Below are 19,443 nucleotides of genomic sequence, written 5' to 3'. Positions count from 1 at the left end.
CAGGGAATGATTTTACCATGTCACCAAAATGCAAATACAGACTGCACATGGTAAATGGAGAAGTTTGGTTGACAGGGCGATAGAACTGAATGGGCATTATAAAAAGGTCTGAGATTTGGGAAGAGAAACGGTCATACAATTAGACATTTATGGAGCAAAAAGGGATGTCAGAAATCCTCACACAAGTGGCTGGAGAAATGGTGTGTTCAACATCACAAAGCCACCATGGCTGAGCCATGCTTCACTAGAAATCAGATATGTTGGAAAAGATGATGGCCTTTCCACAGCCGTGGTCCAGGAATAAAGTCCAGCCAAGGCCCTTACATCTGGGAGAAAGTAGGACCTTTGTGGATGTTCATCCAAAGAGAGAAGTAGAGTGTTAGCAATAAGTGTTAGATCAGGCATCCTTCTAGATTGTAGTTTATCCAACAATACCCCAAATAATCAGTAGTAGGGAACTACTCATTTGGGCATGAATTTCAGATAACATAGCTATTAAAATTGCTCATAATTCTTGGGTTGTGGGTTACAAGGATCTGCCTTCAAAGCCCACATTCATGCATTGCAAAGTCCTGATTGCTACAGTTACCACTTGATATTAATGAACACCAGCATGAGCAAGGTGCTCCGATGACCATCCAGCTCTTGATAATGGTCTTTTATTTCATGGCAACATGATACATACAGCACACAATGAAGGCCCATGGATAGTGGCAAATTAACCCACTGTGCTGGTGTGGACATCTTCAGTTGGAAGTTTTATCCTCATTAAGAACTCTTAGCTTATCAAAAAGATGTATTTGCTTATTTTAAGCAGTATTGCATTTGAAGATGAAAGATGTACACAGTATTATGTTGCTCACATGATCCCTTCCTACATGAGCCAACACAGCTTGATAAGCATAAAGTACTCAGTTAAATAGTATGTTGACCTTTGAGAAACCTTAAACATGACATAATACACTAACACACTTAAATATTAGGATGGCATATAAATAACATCATTTTTATGTATACACTTTCAACTTCCCTCTCAATTACTTTCTTAGGACATTGTGAACAATTCAAGGAGCCACTTACTTGGATTGTTTAAAAAGTATCCGGCCAGGCACGATGGCTCACATTTACAATCCCAGCACTTTGGGAGGCCAAGGCAGTGGATCACTTGAGGCCAGGGGTTTGAGACCAGCCTGGCCAACATGGTGAAACCCCATCTCTACTAAAAATACAAAAAACTAGTTGGTGTGGTGGTGTGTGCCTGTAGTCCTAGCTATTCTGGAGGCTGAGGCAGGAGAATTGCTTGAACCCGGGAGGCAGAGACTACAGTGACCTGAGATCACCCCACTACATTACAGCCTGGGTGACAGAGCAAGACCCCATCTCAAAAAAAAAAAATGAAATAAAAAAATAAAAAGTATTTCATCCAACAAGGCTCTATTATCAGTGGCCACCTTGGGTCTCTAGTTGGATCTTCTAAAGCACTTTGTAATTAAGTCTACTTTGATCAGTATCAAAATTTCTGCTACCCTGAAGGATAAGACTATACTCTATAGTAGGGATTGTCAAGCTTTTTCTGTAAAGGACAAGATAGTAAATATTTTAGGATTTGCTGACTGTGTGATTTCTATTGCAACTTCTCAACTCTGCCACTAGAGCTTGAAAGCAGCTATAGACAATATGTAAATAAATGGGTGTGGCTGTGTGATAATAAAACTTTATTTACAAAGACAGGATTTGGTTTATGAATCATAGGCTTGCAGAGCTATAATCTATAGCATCTTTGTGAAAACATTCACTCATTTGACAAAATTTTATTGAGTACCTATAAGGTGGCAGGCACAGAGCTAGACCAGGAGAGACCAGTGAACAGACATAGTTCTTGACTTTATAGAGTTTATGTTCTATCAGAGAAAAAGATAAACAAATGGGTAATTATAAAAAGTGTTAAGACAGAGTCTAGGGCATTTATGAAGATATATCTTCTTATTCGGGCTATAAATAGAAACCAGACTGGGTCAAAAGCTGGGTCAAAAATGGGCCTGGGGAAAGTTGGTGTAACCTATCTGTGTTGCCTTTTAAGTTTTTCATTTGTTTGCTTCCCTTCTGTGGATTCAGACCTTTTTCAGGAAGTAAATTAAGCTGACACCTGAAGAGTGACTTGGTGTGTGATGAAAAGGTAGGGGGAGGATAAGAGGGCATGGCAGGCATGAAGACTAACAGTTGGCAGAAAATAGTTTCTTAAGTAAGCCCAAGTCCCTTGAGCAACCCAGACTTTGTAGCCATGGAAGGTCAGCCAAGACGCCTGATTTACATGGAGTCGGCGAGAGAACAAATGTGACAAGAATCAGAAGAAAAAGAGGATAGAGATGCAAAGAAATTACAGTAATCAAGAAGTCGCAGAGAAGATTAAATATTAGGAAGTCACATCACTTTATGAAAGCTACTTGCTGGCAGGCTTATTTAGTTTTTTCCTGACCTAATTTATTCAAATTTGAGCCCAAAGGCTGGTACTAATTTGCATGTCCAAGAGTCATGTTTGTCTTGAAATCTAAACCCCATCGCATTGTAAATGTGCATTTGAAAAGACAACAAATGCAAATGCCTCTTCTGAATGTTATTTAATTGCATTTGGAAAAGAAAATAATTTTAAAGTTGAAAACAGCGAGATTCATTAGCAGCTAGCATTAATGTTAGAATAGGTTACATACTATGTGTCAAAAGTAAACTCTAAATGACATTCTTCTGTAACCATTTATTCCCACATTGCAGGGATTGCACCAGGGACTGTGGTAATAACGGATATAGCTGTAGACTCCTTCTTTAAGCCCCGGTTTGAACAGATCATTTTGGACAACATCGTCACTCGAAGTACTGAACTTGACAAGGAACTGTCTGAAGAACTGTTCAACTGTAGCAAAGAAATCCCCAATTTCCCAACCCTCATTGGACACACAATGTGTACCTATGATTTTTATGAAGGTGAGAACAATTTATAAACTGTGAAGGCAACAGAAAAATGCCAGCAACTCCTTGTTATTCAAACCCATAATTTATATTAAAGACTCTAGAAAATTAATATTTGTGGATTAAAAAGGAAACGAAACAGCCTTTTTTACTTACTAAAGCATAGAAACACAAGGACATAATGAGCAGCAGAATGAATTTATATTGAGGGTGGATTTAATCCTCCAAGAACACATTGAACACTAAAATGTAATTAGTGATATTCACAAAATCTTATCTCTGTTTATGCCTTTAACTTAAATTAGCAGCTCTAAGAGAAGGGAAGTATGCTGATTCTATGTTTGTGCCATTCATCTGTACCTCAAAAGGGATCCTGTCCCCTGGAAAGAGTGGGCCAGAAAATGGGGAGAAATGCTTGGGGAGGGGGTACAAATCCCACGGGATGGCGTGATCTCAGAGTGGGGTTTTTGTCTCTCAGCCATGAGTAAGGGGTCCCCAAACCAAGTTTAGAGACAAATTGAAGGTGACTGCTATGTAGCAGCACTTGCTACCAGGAATGAAGGGCCAAGGGGAAGAGACCTTCAAAGACAGACCCCCGATTCTTTCTCGTCCCAGAAGAAACAATCTACACAGAGTTGGTACCATGCCTTGAAGGGCATTCTGAAAATCTGGCAGTATAGTTTTATTCTTTTCAAAATCCATACTATTTCATTACAGATTACTTTTATTTTCCCTTTGGATCAAACTTAAGATATTATATTGAATTTTTAAAAATTATGTTTGGAGATAGGTCATATTATCTATACATTTTACTTCCGGTTAGTAAAGGTGGTTTCCCCACATATTTGTTATAAAATAGAAGGGCTGTTGGGTCCGATAGGGTTGGGACCCGCTGTTCAAGGCCACTGACTCACAGTCCCTCTCGAGGGTCACTCACTGATATGTTAAAGCAGAGTTTGCAAATGGGAGCTTGTTAAAGTCAATGTTTCCTTTGGCCTGCACAGTATTTTTTAAAATGTGAATTATTCTGCCAACATTTACAATATGTGGAGATTTTATATGAACATCCACATTTCTGGCTCTTTGAAATAACTAACATTTAAAAATGTACACTAATATATACATGGTAGCCTTGGCAAGCCCTGACCCACATCTGGGGCTACGTTTGCAGAAGGTGAGGTGAGGTTGCTCCCCTCAGACCAGACACTCGCGTCGACATTGCCTGCTTGGCTTCTGCGATGTCTGTGTTTGAATCAGCTTAAATAGCACTCTGTCAGAGGTGTTGGCATGCAGCTCTAATGAGGAGAAGGAACAAGGGGAAGCAGACTGCCAGGGGTGAAAGTAGCATGAAAGAGATAGAGGAAAGGGAGAAAAAGAGAGAAAAGAGCACCAAAAAGGGGATTGTGAAAATAATGGATGGCAACAGAGTGCTATTAGCCCACTTGCTTGAATCCAGGTCTTCTCAGGAGTGGGAAGGCGTTAGGAGGTCTATTTCTGGGTGTGCACAGGCTACAGGAGGAGTAATGACATCAGAGTTTCCTTTTCTTGCTTCTGTCTGCACTGGTGGATACAGGTGAAATTCAGTGATGAATGAACACTGGGAGCAGCCTGGAAAGGAAAACGTGATCACAGGGGTGGCGTGCAGCCTGAGAGGTGTGCAGAAAGCGGGAAGGTGGACAGTGTCGCAAAGGGCATATGGAGAGGTGCAATGTCCAAACACTGTCCTGATCCTCAAGTAACTTAGCATCATTGAAGTCTCTTTTTTTCTCCCAGCACCCGTCCCTGGGCCATTCCCCAGTCATTGGAGCAACCTGAGATTTTCCTCAAAGGGCAGCTCTCACAGCAACCCCCCCCGCCTCCTGATTTCCCTGGGCACAGTGCTCGCTGCCACAGCCACTCAGCAGTTACTGACCCCAGAACTGAGGCCCTTGGCCATGGAGGCTCCTTCCTACATATGTGACTCCTGAGCCAGGGACAGCCTCGCTCCACAGTCCTCTGGTAGGAAGAGTCACACAGCTCAGTTTATCCTACACGGGGAGCACGCTGCAGAGTTAGAGACAGCTGCAGAGTGCTCCAGCCAACAGCAAGCCTCTTATGATGCCACTGCCAGTGGGGTGGGACATCAAGTCACTAAATGTTCTCCCCTCCCTTTCAGGCCAAGGCCGACTAGATGGAGCACTGTGCTCCTTTTCCAGAGAAAAAAAGTTAGATTACTTGAAGAGAGCATATAAAGCTGGTGTCAGGAATATCGAAATGGAATCTACAGTGTTTGCAGCTATGTGTGGACTCTGTGGTCTAAAAGGTAAGCTTTTCATGAATGCTTAGGGTCAAATTCTCTTTCGTGAAGCTACTTTTACACCTTAGGAGAAGAAAAAGGGGTCCAGCTATATATTACCTTGGGCTGAATGCATGACTTATAATTGTATATAATATACATTATCTCATAATATCTTGTGAGTGGCCAGGACATTATTCCTATTATGCAAATAAGGAAACTAAACCTCAAGGGTCAAAAGCAAGTTGCCCAAGGTCAACAGCTAGTTGGTGACATGTTCAGGATGCGACAGCAAGTTTGGTTTCCTTCATCCTGGTAGTGGCTGGTAGTTTCCATTACGATTGAATTTATCGAGACAGGATACAAACAAAATATTCCTAAAATAGTCCATCAATCATAATTTTAAATAGCATGGTCAGGGAAGGATGGGAGGAGAATGTGCCACACGGATATCTGGGGGAAGAGCATTCCGATCAATGCAAATCCAAGGCCACAGGCAGGAGCACTCAGGGAGAATTGGAAGAACAGGGAAGACATCAGGAGGGGAGGGGCAGTGGTGGAGAATGGTAGGAGAGAGGGAAGGTGTACAGATTGTGCAGGACACTGTGAGAACAATGACTTTCACTCTGGGTGAAGTGGGAAGCCACTGGAGAGCTCTGAATAGAGAGGTGGCTGGATCTGACCTGTGTGTTAACAGAATCAAGGTGGCTGCTGAGCTGGGAAGACCCGAATGGGGTCAAGGGCAGAAGCAGGGAGAACGAGAGGGCAAACACAGTAGTCTAGTGAGAGCTGATGGACAAAGTGATAGCAGCACAGGTAGTGAGAAGTAGTCAGATTGTGGAAACATTTTGAAGACAAACCCAACAACATTTGCTGAAACTTGATGTAAATTTGGGGAGAAAGGCAGGAGTTAAAAATGACTCCCATGTTTATGGCCTAAACTACTAGAAGCATGAGGCTGTCATAACTGGGATAGAAGAAATGGGGGTGAAGATGGTAGGGTAGTAGACATCAAAATGGAGGCCAAGCAAGGAGATGAATTTATGAATCTGGAGTTTAGGTGGGTCGTTTGGACTGGAGACATAAAATTCTAAGTTGAGAGCATATAGATGGCATTTAAAGCTATGCAATGTATAAGACAACAAACAATGAGCCTAGGCACAGATGACAAGAGGTCCTTGCTTAAACATTAAAAGTTAATTGAGATGGGAGAGACCAAGGAGGAGTGGCCCATGAAGTTAGCAGAACACCAGGGAAGTGTGGCATCCTGATACGCAGAGAGGAAGGCTTCAAAGAAGTACAGAATTACAGCACAATAAAGCTTCATTTTTATAAGTGGAATTTGACTTGCAATACTTGTCCTTATAGTCAATGAATTTTAATCTACACATTACAAACAGAATATATGTGGTCATATTTCTAAGAATGCATTTTACAAAAAAGCTGCAGCTCTAAGGAGATTAATTGTCGAACCACTATCCTTAACTACTTGCATCTGTCAGAATATATGTACATGTAAATTATTGGTAAACATGTGGGAAGAACACACAATGCATTTTTGTACCCTTTTTTTTTTTGAGACAGAGTCTCCCTCTGTTGCCCAGGCTGAGTGTAGTGGTGCGATCTTGGCTCACTATAATCTTTGCTTTGCCTCCTGGGTTCAAGCAATTCTCTTGCCTCAGCCTCCCAAATAGCTGGAATTACAAGCTTGTGCCACCATGCCTGGCTAACTTTTGTATTGTCGGTAGAGATGGGGTTTCACCATGTTGGCCAGAATGGTCTTGAACTCCTGACATCAAGTGATCCGCCTGTCTCGGCCTCCCAAAGTGCTAGGATTACAGGAGTGAGCAACCACGCCCAGCCCATTTTTGTATTCTTTTGAAGGTCATTGCTAATACCCTCTTTTAGAGAACAAGAGCATCTGCTTTTCTCTCTACAAGTTAGTGACAGTGGGAAAGCAGCACCCCACACAGCCTGCAGGGACACTTGGATTCAGACGTTTCTGCTCCAGGAAATGCTTCCTCACATTTCTTTATTATATAAACAAGTGATCACTTGAGTCATGTCTCCACCTAATGTGTAAGTGTAACATAATTTGTTAACCACTTTATTAATAGTTAAACAGAAAATGCCGAGTTATCAACATGTCGCCTTCATGAAAACTGGCTGATGACCAGCAGTTCTTTCTTAAGAGGCACCAATTGGCAGCCAAGAAGAGTTCTAGGCTTGTGCACCCTGGACTCTGAGTCTTTCTTTCTCTAGGATGTTGCAGAAACCTAAATGAAGTTATTCTAAGAGCCTTTCTGTCCTTGCTGCAAATCTTTGTGACCTTGCTCTCTCTGCTACCTGCAGGTTTCCCTCCTGGATGCTTTCTTCTCTACATTTCTGTAGTTACCGCCCCCCACTGCATTTTCTTTCTTATGCTGCTGCTGGACCTGCTGGTAGCTGATTTTCGCCTGCAAATAGCTCTCTCTCAGGCCACTGCTGCAGCCTTTCATGGAGTAGACCCCTTCTAGGCTGCCAACATTCACACTAAAGGTTGCATCTGCAGCTCTGTAGTTCTTGGGAGTATTTCTATCCGCATGTCTTCATGGTGCCAGGGGCTCTTTATCTCCCTCAGATACCACTGTTTTAAAAGGTGGATTCCTGGTATGCTGCCCCCTGGAAGATCAGCCACCAAGTATAGAGACCGAAAACCCCATGGATAGGATGCTATCATATTCTCTTCTTTCATTACTACTTCATAACATCCTGCTCCCATAACACTGAAGCTTGGAAGCTGGCACCTGGCACCTTTTGATTTTAACCCATTTATAACGCACTTTGTGTGGGCCAGAAAAGCTTGCTTGGGGAAGGGCTGTGAATGCATTCACAGACAGCTGCTGAAACAGAGGAAGTTAGAGAGGACATCTGATGGTAAGCAATATGGAAAAAAAGATTTTACCTGGCACCAAAAGCCCAGAGCCCATAGGCATGTCTCCCTAACCCCCTCCCTGCCACTGTTAGTTACGGCCCACCCTATCCTATCTCTCCAGACAGCCTTCTGAGACCTCTTCTGTTCCTTTAGTACTACCAGATGACTGGATAACCAATCTGAATTCATAATAAGGTGATGGCTTATAAATAACAAATATTTACATAAACAAAGGTCTTCTAGAGAACCATTGTACTAACTTAGATGAATTACTCACTGAGTTTGGACCATTGCAGAAACAGATCTTTCTAGATCTACTTAGCACAAGGAGGCCTTGGGTCCACGTGGATTACCACTTATTATCTTTGCAGTTAGTATTACACATCTCACCCTAAATCTCACCTCCTCAAAAAAGTCTTGCATGACTACCTACACTCACTCACTCACAATGGTGTCATTCTATTTCATTTATCTGCATCACATTTACCACTACTGACTATATTTCCAGTCTGTTTATATATTAACTTACATATTATTTCATGCATATTAGTGCATAAAGGCATATATTATTTCTCTCCATTAGAATATAAGTGCCATAGGAACAGGGACCTTGTTTGTCATTGCTGTATCCCCAGTACTTAGAATGATGCCTGCCATATGGGCTTTCAATATTTACTGAACGAGTGAATGAATTATAAAAAAGGGCCACTAGACTCTTTTTGACCATGGAAAATGGCCATTGTAAACTTTAACCTTTATTCCCCAGTCATATAAGTGGCTTAGAATTGTCTAAAGGACTTAGGAGTATCTCCTAACTGTCCACAAAGGAGGAAGTAAAGCCTTAAAGTCAAGCCTCCCTTTGCTCTAAGGTCTATACAAATATTTATTTTGCTAGATCTACAACCTCTGGGTCTTTCAATATTTGATAGGTGGACAAACTACCTATAATAAGGCCACTGGCACCCAGAAGTCACTGTTGCTATCCTGATCTCATTATCTTAGAAAAGAGAGTTGGAAATCCAATGCTGTTTTAACAAAGATTCAAGTGAAGGGAAATAGTGGAATTCACCCAATTATTCCAAAGCTAAATTTTCAGCATAATGTAAACCTGTACAATGGAAGCACTGTGCAATGCTCAATGCATTCTCCTATCATTTTATAATATGCACATATCTGTGTCTCTCTTAAAGCAAAATCTACTTTAATTAAGCCCCAAACATTCTGATTAAAGATGATAATCCTCTTGTACTGTGACCTTGTGATAAGTATGTTTAACTTGCATTCATCTTTTAAAGACAGTGCTGCCTTTTGACACAGGCTTGCATGACAATATACGAAGCCTAATATTTGTCTAAGCTTAGGTTCTGCTTAAATCCTCTTCTATGCCTAGTTGTTTGCAGCACTCACAGTGGCTTTTCTTTAAAGAATTCAGTGTTATTTCCTTGGACAGACACTGGTAACTTAGGGAAATATTTGGTCTTTATAATATTACCTTAGTACCATTCAATGAGAGGGAGCAGAATCTTGACTTTAATTCCATGTTTATATTCTTCTGCTGTTCCCAACAATGAAGGATATTGGACTCTGAGAACTGCATGAGGATCATTGACAAAGGTAAAAAGATACCACAAGGATTAAAGGTTATAATCAGTTTGGAGCTAGAGTATTTCTTAACCCTAAAATGGAGATAAATCCAGATTTTGAAAAATCCTTAGGCCAGGGTACAAGGTGACCAACTGCAGGGCTCTTCACCTTTACAAGAGAAAAACTTCATTCTGTATGTATTCTACATGACTGTAGCTCAGGGAGGTTAAATAACTTTCCCACCTTCTCAGAGCTGGGAAACAGGTGAGCTGGACTTTGAACCCAGCTCTGCTGACTCAGGCCCCTTTGCACCCTGCCTGCCATTTCTTGCCAGCAGCCTCCGTGTGGAGACATGTTCATAGTCTCTGGACAGAAGAGCCAAAATGTGCACCACTAAAAGTCAATGCAGATTTTTCCATTTTAAGTGTGGTGAGCAGATAGTTGCACCACTGCCACAAGCAAACCCTAAGGGCGGAGCACATACCAATTGACTTGGTGATGGGATCAAATAAAACATTAAGCAGATACTTATTTTATAGTATGCAGAGCCCTTATTTTGCCAAGAAAATCAGTCATTGTAGCTGGAAAATCAGGTAAAAATGGTACATAATTCACTTATCACTTTTACAGGGACAAGATTTTTACAAATGTTTCTTTTTGCTTTGTTTTCACATGTTTTAATCAAGGTCAGTGTCTATAGTTTTGTTTGATTCCTTTTAATTCCACCCTCCTAGCCTCTATTCCACTCTTCCCTTCCCACTGCCAACAACTCACACATTAGGGATCATTTAGGGCCATTGATTCCACCCTGTCTGTGGCTGTCATTATCTGTGGCCCTCCTCTCCCCTGCTATGACCCCAGGGAGGCTATCTGGATTCCCCTGGTGAGCCTCTCACCCCCACCTCCAGTAAGTACACAAGGCTCCATCCTCTGCCTATCCTGTAGCATCTCTGGTTAAGGGTCCCATATCTGGCAGAAGCCCAAGTCCTCAAGGTTACATTTGGACCTCCTGGAGAAGACAGCAGGTTTTTGAACTAACCAAATCATGTGAGACATGTAAGCTGAGGATGTGGGCTTGCAAGAAGCCTCTGAGATCTAACCTGCTGCTTGCTCAGAGGATGAAATGAGGTCTAGAGAGTGTAATTGACCTGCCTGAGGAAACAGACTAAAACAGAGATGAACTAGAATAGACATCTCCTGTCTCCTGATCACCACTCTCTTCACTATTCCATAAGGTGCAAAAAAGTAATATATTCATCTATTGAAAGATGACCTGTACTGTCTCTATTTGAAAAAGCATTTGTGGCAGCTTTCAATGAAAGAGGAATGCACAATAATATAATCTAAACAGAGGTAAAAAAAAAAAAACAAAAAAAAAACAGGCATTTATTTAAGGAAATAGATAGGAAGGTCTTTTTTTTTTTTTTTTTCGAGACAAGGCCTCTCTCTGTAACTCAGATTGGAACACAGTGGTATGACCACAGCTCACTGCAGCCTCCACCTCTTGGGCTAAAGCCATCTTCCCACCTCAGTCTCCAGAGTAGCTGGGACCACAGGTTCATACAACCACGAATTTGTTTGTGTGTGGGTTTTTGTTGTTGTTTTTGCAAAGTCGAGGTCCCACTTTGTTGCTCAGGCTGTCTTGAACACCTAGGGTTCAAGCAATCCTCATGCCTCAGCCTCCCCAAATGCTGGAATTACAGGCATGAGCCACTGTGTCTGGTTAGAATTTCTCAGTATTAAAGAGGCCACCCAGGAGTACAATACTTAAACACTTAGATTGAGCTCCGAGTTTCCTGGAAGCCAAGCAATAAACAAAAACACTGCATTTGGGAGGCCGAGACGGGCAGATCACGAAGTCAGAAGATCGAGACCATCCTGGCTAACATGGTGAAACCTCGTCTCTACTAAAAATACAAAAAAAAAAAAAAATTAGCCCGTCATGGTGGCAGGTGTCTGTAGTCCCAGCTACTCAGGAGGCTGAGGCAGGAGAATGGCGTGAACCCAGGAGGCAGAGCTTGCAGTGAGCTGAGATTGCACCACTGCACTCCAGCCTGGGTGATAGAGCAAGACTCTGTCTCAAAAAAAAAAAAAAAAAAAAAAAAACAAACAAAAAAAAACCACTGTGCATTATACAGCCGCCATTAGCTAATAAAAACATTTGCAGTTTGTCACAAAATCTTGATCCAAATGTTAAATGAAATTATCAGCTATATTATAATGGGCAGTGTCATTGATAGCACCTTTATGAAAGGTATGGGACAATTCTTCATAGGTATAATGAATTGGTTCTAATTCAGCAATTTGGGCGCCCAAAGAACTGAGGTCCAGGTATGCACATTTGTGGTAATGATGATTCAAAGATAGAGTTTAAAGTCTTTGAAGCAGTCATTTTCAAATATTAATGTACAAATAATTTAACTGGGAAGATGTTTTCACGCAGATTCACTACCCTTTCCCAACCCCCATCCCCAATTCTGATTTGGTATGTCTGGAATAAAGCCTAAGTATCTCTGATTCTGATGCAAGAGGCCAGTGGAGCACGCTTTGAGAAACACCACTCTAGAAGAACAAATTGTTTCTATGTCTTTTACCATTGACCAGCCCCTTTGAATATAAATTTTCCCCACCTTGTTTTTAATAAGCAGCCAACAGCCTGAGATTAATGTTTCAACGGAGATACAGGAAGTGCAAAGGCTCTGGGTTGTTGATTAAAAAACATTTCCTGTGCTTTACATACCGGGCATATAGGGAGCAAAGGTAGTGTGTGCTTAATAAACTCAAACCCTTGAGGAGTGATGGAGGAGGGTATGAACATAACCAGGAAGAGGTAGAAGAAAGGCCAGGCTGGGAACTCCAAAGCTAATCTTCGCTGCTTTGCCATTTTCCAAAGACAAGCCCTGTTTGACTTCTGTTGTGCAATGGGCATTTGTGCCCAGCACTGCTATCTTTGCCCATTGTTCATGGGAAAACCTTGTTGGAAGTTCATTCTGAATCAGAGAGGTGGGATTAAAGTGGTGGTCCATAGGGGTGCGTGGATTCCTAAGGACTCATGAGTGAATTTTCAGGGGCCCTGGGACCCCTGAAGTTATACACAAATATTTTGTGTGTATTGGCAGAAGTGTATTTTTGTGTGAAAAGAGGTTCCAATTAGGACTTTCATCAGATTTTCAAAGCAGCCATAAATGTTCCCAAAGGGTTGACAATTACTGGGCAGTCCTAGTTCAGCTCAGGGTGTATCCAAGCTCCATGTTCAGGTCTGTGTGTTCCCAGAACATTCTAGCCTCAGGTCAGTTCATTGACAATCTCCTTGGTGGCAGCTGGGTCACTAAGTATCTCTTCCTCCCCAGCAGCCACCCTCCCTGCCTAATCTAAGGATTATGCTAGCAAAGCTGTCAGGCTTAATTTCAGCAAATTGTTTTGAGTAATTAGTCCCTTTTAATTGCTCATGGAAATAGTAATTTTAGGTGACAAGATTATTACATGCTGCTCGTTAGTGGATTCTCCAGGGTCAAGAAAACACCGCTGAGATTGCTACAACCTGTTCTTTTCTATCTTTGGCATTCCCCTTGAAATCCAGAGAAGACATTTAGTAAAGTTGGTTCCCACTCTGTAAAAAGTATAGAGCACTGGTTTCCTTTTATCCTTCTGCCAAAGTGAAGGATTAGAGAAGGACTTTCAACTTTTCTGTGTGACTGCCAGCCCATGTCAGGCTTCACAGATTTGCTGATCATTAACTTGAAAAGCTGTGGGAAGTTTCTAGCTCTTCCATTTGCTTGTTTGCCTGTACAGCCAAGTTGCTTCACAACTGACTGAGTTTTGAATAAATAGGGTCCTAGGTGATGAAATATTTGACGCAGCTCAAGTTGAATATTTTCATTGCTTTTCACGTCACTGAACAAGAGGGTCAGTCTGACCGATGTGTCAGTATAACCGATAGGGCAGGACTGCCTAATGGTTCACCATGTGCTAGCTCAGGGGAGGAGTGGATGGAAGGTAGAGAACTCTTCTCTCATCAGTTTAGGAAGCTAGGAGTTGATTGGCTCTGACTAGCTGTGTAATACTGGGCCATTTGGTTGATCTTTCTAAGCCCTCATTTAATCATCTGTCAAAAGGGGTCAAAAATAATCCTAGCTCAAGTAATAGCTGTAAAGGATTAAGTGATATCACAAATGCTTGGCATGTAGCAATAATTAAGTCAAACAAAAAAGATACATGGATTGGAGAAATGTAGAGAAACACATGGAGAAAACATTTCTAAACTGATACATCTGATAAGAGGTGATATACAGAATATACAAGGAACTCAAACAACTCCATAGCAAGAAAACAAATTAAGAAATGGGCAAAGGATCGGAATAGTTTCTAAACGAAGACATACAAAAGGCGAACAGAGATATTAAAAAAAAAAATGCTCAACCTCAGTAGCCATCGGGAAATGCAAATTAAAACCATGGTGAGGTGTCACTTCACACCTGCTAGAATGGCCATAATCAAAAAAGACGAAAGATAATAAGTGTTGGCAGGATGTGGAGAAAAGAGAACCCTTGAATACTGTTGATGGGAATGTAAATTAGTACATCAATTATGAAAAACAGTATGGTGGTTCTTCAAAAAACTAAGAATTCCCATATGAGCTAGCAATCCCACCTCTGGTACATATCTGAAGGAATTGGTATCAGTGTGCTGTAAACAGACATCTGCTCTCCCATGTTTGTTGCAGCATTATTCACAATAGCCAAGATATGGAATCAACCAAGTGTCCATCAACAGATGAATAGATTTTTAAAATGTGGTAGACATACAAAATGGAATACTATTTAGCCTTTAAAAAGAAGGAAACTGTCTCATTTGCAACAACATGGATGAATTTGGAGGCCATTTTGTTAAGTGAAATAAGCCAGGCACAGATAGACAAACACTGTACGATTTTACTTATATGTGGAATCTAGAAAAATCAAACTCATGGAAGTAGAGAGCAGAATGGTGGTTACCAGAGTATAGGGGAGCAGGATGGGGAATGGAGAGAAACTGGTCAAAGGGTGCAAAATTTCAGTTACAAGGAGGATTAAGCTTGAGAGATCTATTGCATAGCATAGTGATGACAGTTTGTAATAACGTATATTGAAAAATCTTAAAGAGAGTAGATTTTAATTGTTTTCACCACAAAAATGCAAGTATAAGAGATGACAGATATGTGAATTAGGCTAATTTAATCATTTCAAAATGTATACATATATCAAAACATCACATTGTACCTCATAATTATATACAATTACTACTTGTCATTTAAAAATAAAGATAGCATGTACTATTGTAATTACAGTATACTACTTCTTCCCAAATCTAGATCTTACAAAGAAGTCTGGAGTAGCAGAGAGGTCAAAGAAATAAACATTACCCTCATGCCCAACTCTCTCCATGCCTTCCAAGTTTGTTAATATAGACACATCCAACCCAATCACATATGCACTGAAATCCTTTTTTAAATGATGCAGATTCAGATAGAGATTATTACACCATTAGCAATTCAAAGTGGCTAACACTGATTTCAATGTGGGTAACCACATTCCTTGAAATCAAATATTTGATATGAAACTGACAATAAAGAATTCATATGGAACTCAATTTTTCTCGCTGATGAAACCAAAGACATTGCCCTTGTGACAACTTTTCAAAAATAAGAGTTTATTTTTTAAAAAAGACTTTTTTTCCTCCAGTTTCTTATCAGATTTCATTCTCGTTCTTTAGAAATCAAATGCTAATACATTTCCTCTTTCATGGTGCTGCTTCTTACATTTAAGCATTTCATACCATGTTTTTTTCCTCTCAAATTTCATGAGGGCCAGTACTCACCTCTACTGGTATTTCCTGAGGTCAGCATTCTATATCTCTTCTGTATTTACTTTTCTCTTCAGCAAGGGCTGCAATGCAGCAGGCAAACTCAACCATTGCACCAAGGAGAAAAATGTCACCTTAGGAATTATGGCTAGTTCTCCAGTTATATCCTCCCGTAAGAAGACCCTCCTCTAAGAACTGGAAATAGGATAGAAAGCTGGAGATGGCATATCTCAGACTGCAAAGCTTTCTCCTTTATCTTGAATATGATGCTTTCCTGAGCCTTAATCTAGTCAATTGTGGAGGAAAAGAGGAAGGAGGAATGTTCACAACAATTTCAGTTAACTTATTTAAATGAAGTGTTTGGTGGGATTCCACAAAAATATTGAAGACCAGAAGGTTCAGTAGGTTGCATCTACATTACAAAAAAAAAAAAAAAATACACAAAGTACATGTGCTATGGATGCTGGTGTGTTTGGCTAATGCTTCTATAGAAAAGATGAACCCGTTCATTCCACCAGTTGTGCTAATTGCTCTTCTAGCTGCTGTGGTCTGTGTGACACTTCTCGACAGACTCGACTGTGATCAGATCAACTTGCCTCATGATGTCCTGGTGGAGTACCAGCAACGGCCTCAGCTCCTAATCTCCAACTTCATCAGACGGCGGCTTGGACTTTGTGACTGGATGTCCTAACTGGGCAGCCCAACCCTCCCCTGAAAGTTTGTAGCTCAAGTTGTAATGTGAAAGTCATATTTTATTTGCGGCATTTTTACATAGTTCTCATCCACATGCTAAATGGAAAGACTTTATGAAATCCTCTCTTAAAAAGGAATTTATTGTAAAAGAATTTAATACACTAAATTAAATTCAAATTTCATTTTAGAATAAGTTAACTAAATCAGTCTAATAATTAAAATTTTAAAACTCCTGGATTATGACATTTGGAGTTTCATATGCAGCATTAATTAAGCTCACATCAAAATAGACCAGCCATTTGCAGATACAGTTACCAGTCACTCTGTTTCTGAAACCAATCCAGAAATTCATGTTAGAACATTGTCAGGCACTTCTAGGTATTGGACAAGTGACAGAAACCGATCATCCACATTCAAAATATTTACAGAAAAAAGTGTCAGTGAAATGTAGGTCTATATGGAAAAGTTACCATTAGGAAAATATGGCCATACTTCTTTTTTACCCCTGCACAATTTCAGTGCACCACAGAATAGGATTCGAGATTTACATATGCCTGTTTGTGATTTTATCTCAGAATATAACAACTCTGGATTACATTTTCCTCTCAATTGAAAACCCTCAGTAATACAAAGAAAGGCCTTCCTTTTTCTTCAGAATCACAAGTGACTGAATTGCCTTCTAGTCATTTTTTCTTGTAAAAAAAGTGTTTTGAGGAGGCTGTATTTTTTATTTCATTTCAATATTAACCAAATAGGCTGAGAAATTCATAGCAATTGAATTAAGAGTTGAGTTCAAGATGTTAAAGGAATCCTTTTGTGTGACTTGTCCAGACCGGCCTATTGCCCTACCCGTTTGATTCTCTGGGAGGCATGGTGCTCCTCCTGGCTGCACATGATCTCTGTGAACTGACTGCATCTTGGGTTCTTCTCAATTTGACATGCTTGGGAGTTGGAATGACTGGATGGGGGATGGGTGGAGGATGACTGGCACACTTGTATAGTATGTAATGTTGTGTACATATTATTTATATGGTTGTGGCTCAAGTAAAGTTTAATTCCAACACAGTACAGATTATTTGGGCCCCAGAGCCATTGTCACACATGACCGAATGGAGGCTTGGGGCAGGAAACATGTCCTAGGCCAGTTGAGTCTGAATTGGCCTGCTCCTGGGTGGGGAATGGCTTTCTCTTTTAAGCAATGACAATAAACAAGAGGTATTTATCATCACCTATAAACAATCCCCCAAGAGGTACATTGGTTTGTGAACTTCTTTTTGGCACTAGAGACACTTTAAGTGCCGCTTTTAGGGTATCCCAATAATTGACCATCAAATTCAAAGATCAGAGCTAAAAGCAAGCTAGAATAGCATGGCCGTCATTTTCTGATGGGATTTTTACTTTGTTTCATGTTTTTTTAGACCATGTACTGGAAACCACCTCAGAGAGGCTTCAGTATGAACTTTTATCTGCCTGCTTCTGGACAATTTTTATTTTTTTTATTTTTTATTTTTTTAACAGGGAGAAGGAGAGGCTATGAGAGGGAGAAGAATGAAATAATTACAGTTAATCTTCTTCTCAACTCCTGGGAGGAGTGTGTGTGTGTGCGCAGGTGTGTTCCTCACTGGTATTTCCTATCTCAGTAAACCATATCGCTTGCACAAGCCAGAAACCTGGGAAACCCCTGTGATGATTCTTTCTCCTTAATTCCCACAGCCAGTCAATCATTAAGTCTTATTAATTGATCCTCCTAAATATTACCCCAGTCTGTTCATTTCCTTCCATCTTTTTGGCACCCATCCTAGTCCAGGCCACCATGATCTCTCCTCCAGATCACTGAGGAAGCCTCGCTCCTGATCACTCTGCCTCCATTCTTGAAGTTTGATTGGGTTATTTTCCTGCTTCAAAGCCTTCACGTTGGTCTTAGAATGAAGACCAAAGCCCTCTGCGCAGCTTAGGCACTCCCGACTGGGCCCAGCTTGGTAGCCCAGCTCACTTTACCCACTTCTTCCCCTTGTATCTGCCCTCCAGGGACATCACCCTTGGTTCTTCAGTCTTACCCAAGGCACAAATTCACAAAGGTACAATCCCTTGGGAAGGACTGCCAACAGATCCATCCAATGGGAGTGCTTAGCTGGGGGACAAGTGGGACTGAGATCCACCCTGTCCAGCTAGCTGTGAGACCTGGACAGGGTGAATCTCAGTCCACCCTGAGCCACATCAACTGAGAGGGGCCTTTTCCTGATTTATACAACAGTGTTATATGGGATAGTGGGGACTCTTAGTGCCAATGTCCCTTCTCATTTCAGAGGCTTTTGCTGTCTACTCTCCCCGAAGGGCCCTCGCTTAACTCATGCTCATGGTTTAAATCTCAACTCAGAGATCCCTTCCCTTAGAAAGTCTTTCTAATCCTCAAACCAGATTCCTTCCATGCTCACCTGTAGGCCCCCTCCACAGCCCCCTCGACTACTTCTTCAAAGTACACAGCTTGCAACTATGTCATGATTGGGGTCATTATTTAATTAATGCCTACTGTCTACACTATAGGGTTCTGGAGAACAAACACTGCACATATTTTATTGGCTTCTATCGCTCCAAGCACCTAAAACATCACCAGACACATACTAGGCACTCAATAAATACTTGTCAAGTGAAGATGAATCCTTTTCACAGCATTTCCCTTGTAAACTCTCACCATAATCTCACAGTCTTTGCAAGACTCATACTTTCCTTATTCAGTCCTGCTCAGCACAGCTCTCCCTGGCTGTTCCGCCCACTACATCTCACTCTGTGGGGAGGAAAGTCCTCTGTACCTTCAGTGTTTATCTGTGGCAGTGTCTAGAACCGCTTGTTTTCTCATATACACACAGCTTTCCCCTCTGTCAAAACCGAGCCCCAAATTCACCTCCTTTGGGGAGGTCTCCAACTTCAATTTTCCCTCAAGTCATCATTTCTTCCCTCCTTCCTTTAGAACTAGATTTGCACTGGGAAGACAGGAATTTGTTCTCATGCAGATGCCGTCTTGAGAACATTTATCCTTTTTCATGTTCCTGGGCTGTCTTCATTTGGGAGGCTCACATTTCCTTTGTACTCTTAGCGTGTCATAGAGTTTTGTTCTCTACAGGTATCTTCTGACTGCTTACCTATGCACGCTCTAGGTCTGGGCACCGGCTTT

General features: G+C 41.1%; 1 protein-coding gene across 3 annotated transcripts in view; it reads left to right on the top strand.

Annotated features, from left to right (window-relative positions):
* UPP2 (uridine phosphorylase 2) overlaps nucleotides 1–17,339 on the top strand; it is a 139,674-nt gene extending 122,335 nt beyond the window's left edge. For 2 of the 3 annotated variants that reach the window (XM_030796919.1, XM_030796920.1), the window contains 3 exons: nucleotides 2,770–2,979; nucleotides 5,120–5,266; nucleotides 16,118–16,447. In XM_030796919.1, the coding sequence (XP_030652779.1) occupies nucleotides 2,770–2,979; nucleotides 5,120–5,266; nucleotides 16,118–16,269 (509 nt within the window). In that variant the 3' untranslated portion in view covers nucleotides 16,270–16,447. Of the gene's footprint in view, nucleotides 1–2,769; nucleotides 2,980–5,119; nucleotides 5,267–16,117 lie in introns of all 3 variants that reach the window. The other variant, XM_003266141.2, reaches the window with a different exon arrangement.
* Nucleotides 17,340–19,443: the final 2,104 nt, after the last annotated feature.

The sequence above is a fragment of the Nomascus leucogenys genome, chromosome 17 (genome assembly GCF_006542625.1).
Source record: "Nomascus leucogenys isolate Asia chromosome 17, Asia_NLE_v1, whole genome shotgun sequence".
Lineage (NCBI taxonomy): Eukaryota > Metazoa > Chordata > Mammalia > Primates > Hylobatidae > Nomascus > Nomascus leucogenys.
This window is presented reverse-complemented; position numbering and strand designations above follow the sequence as displayed.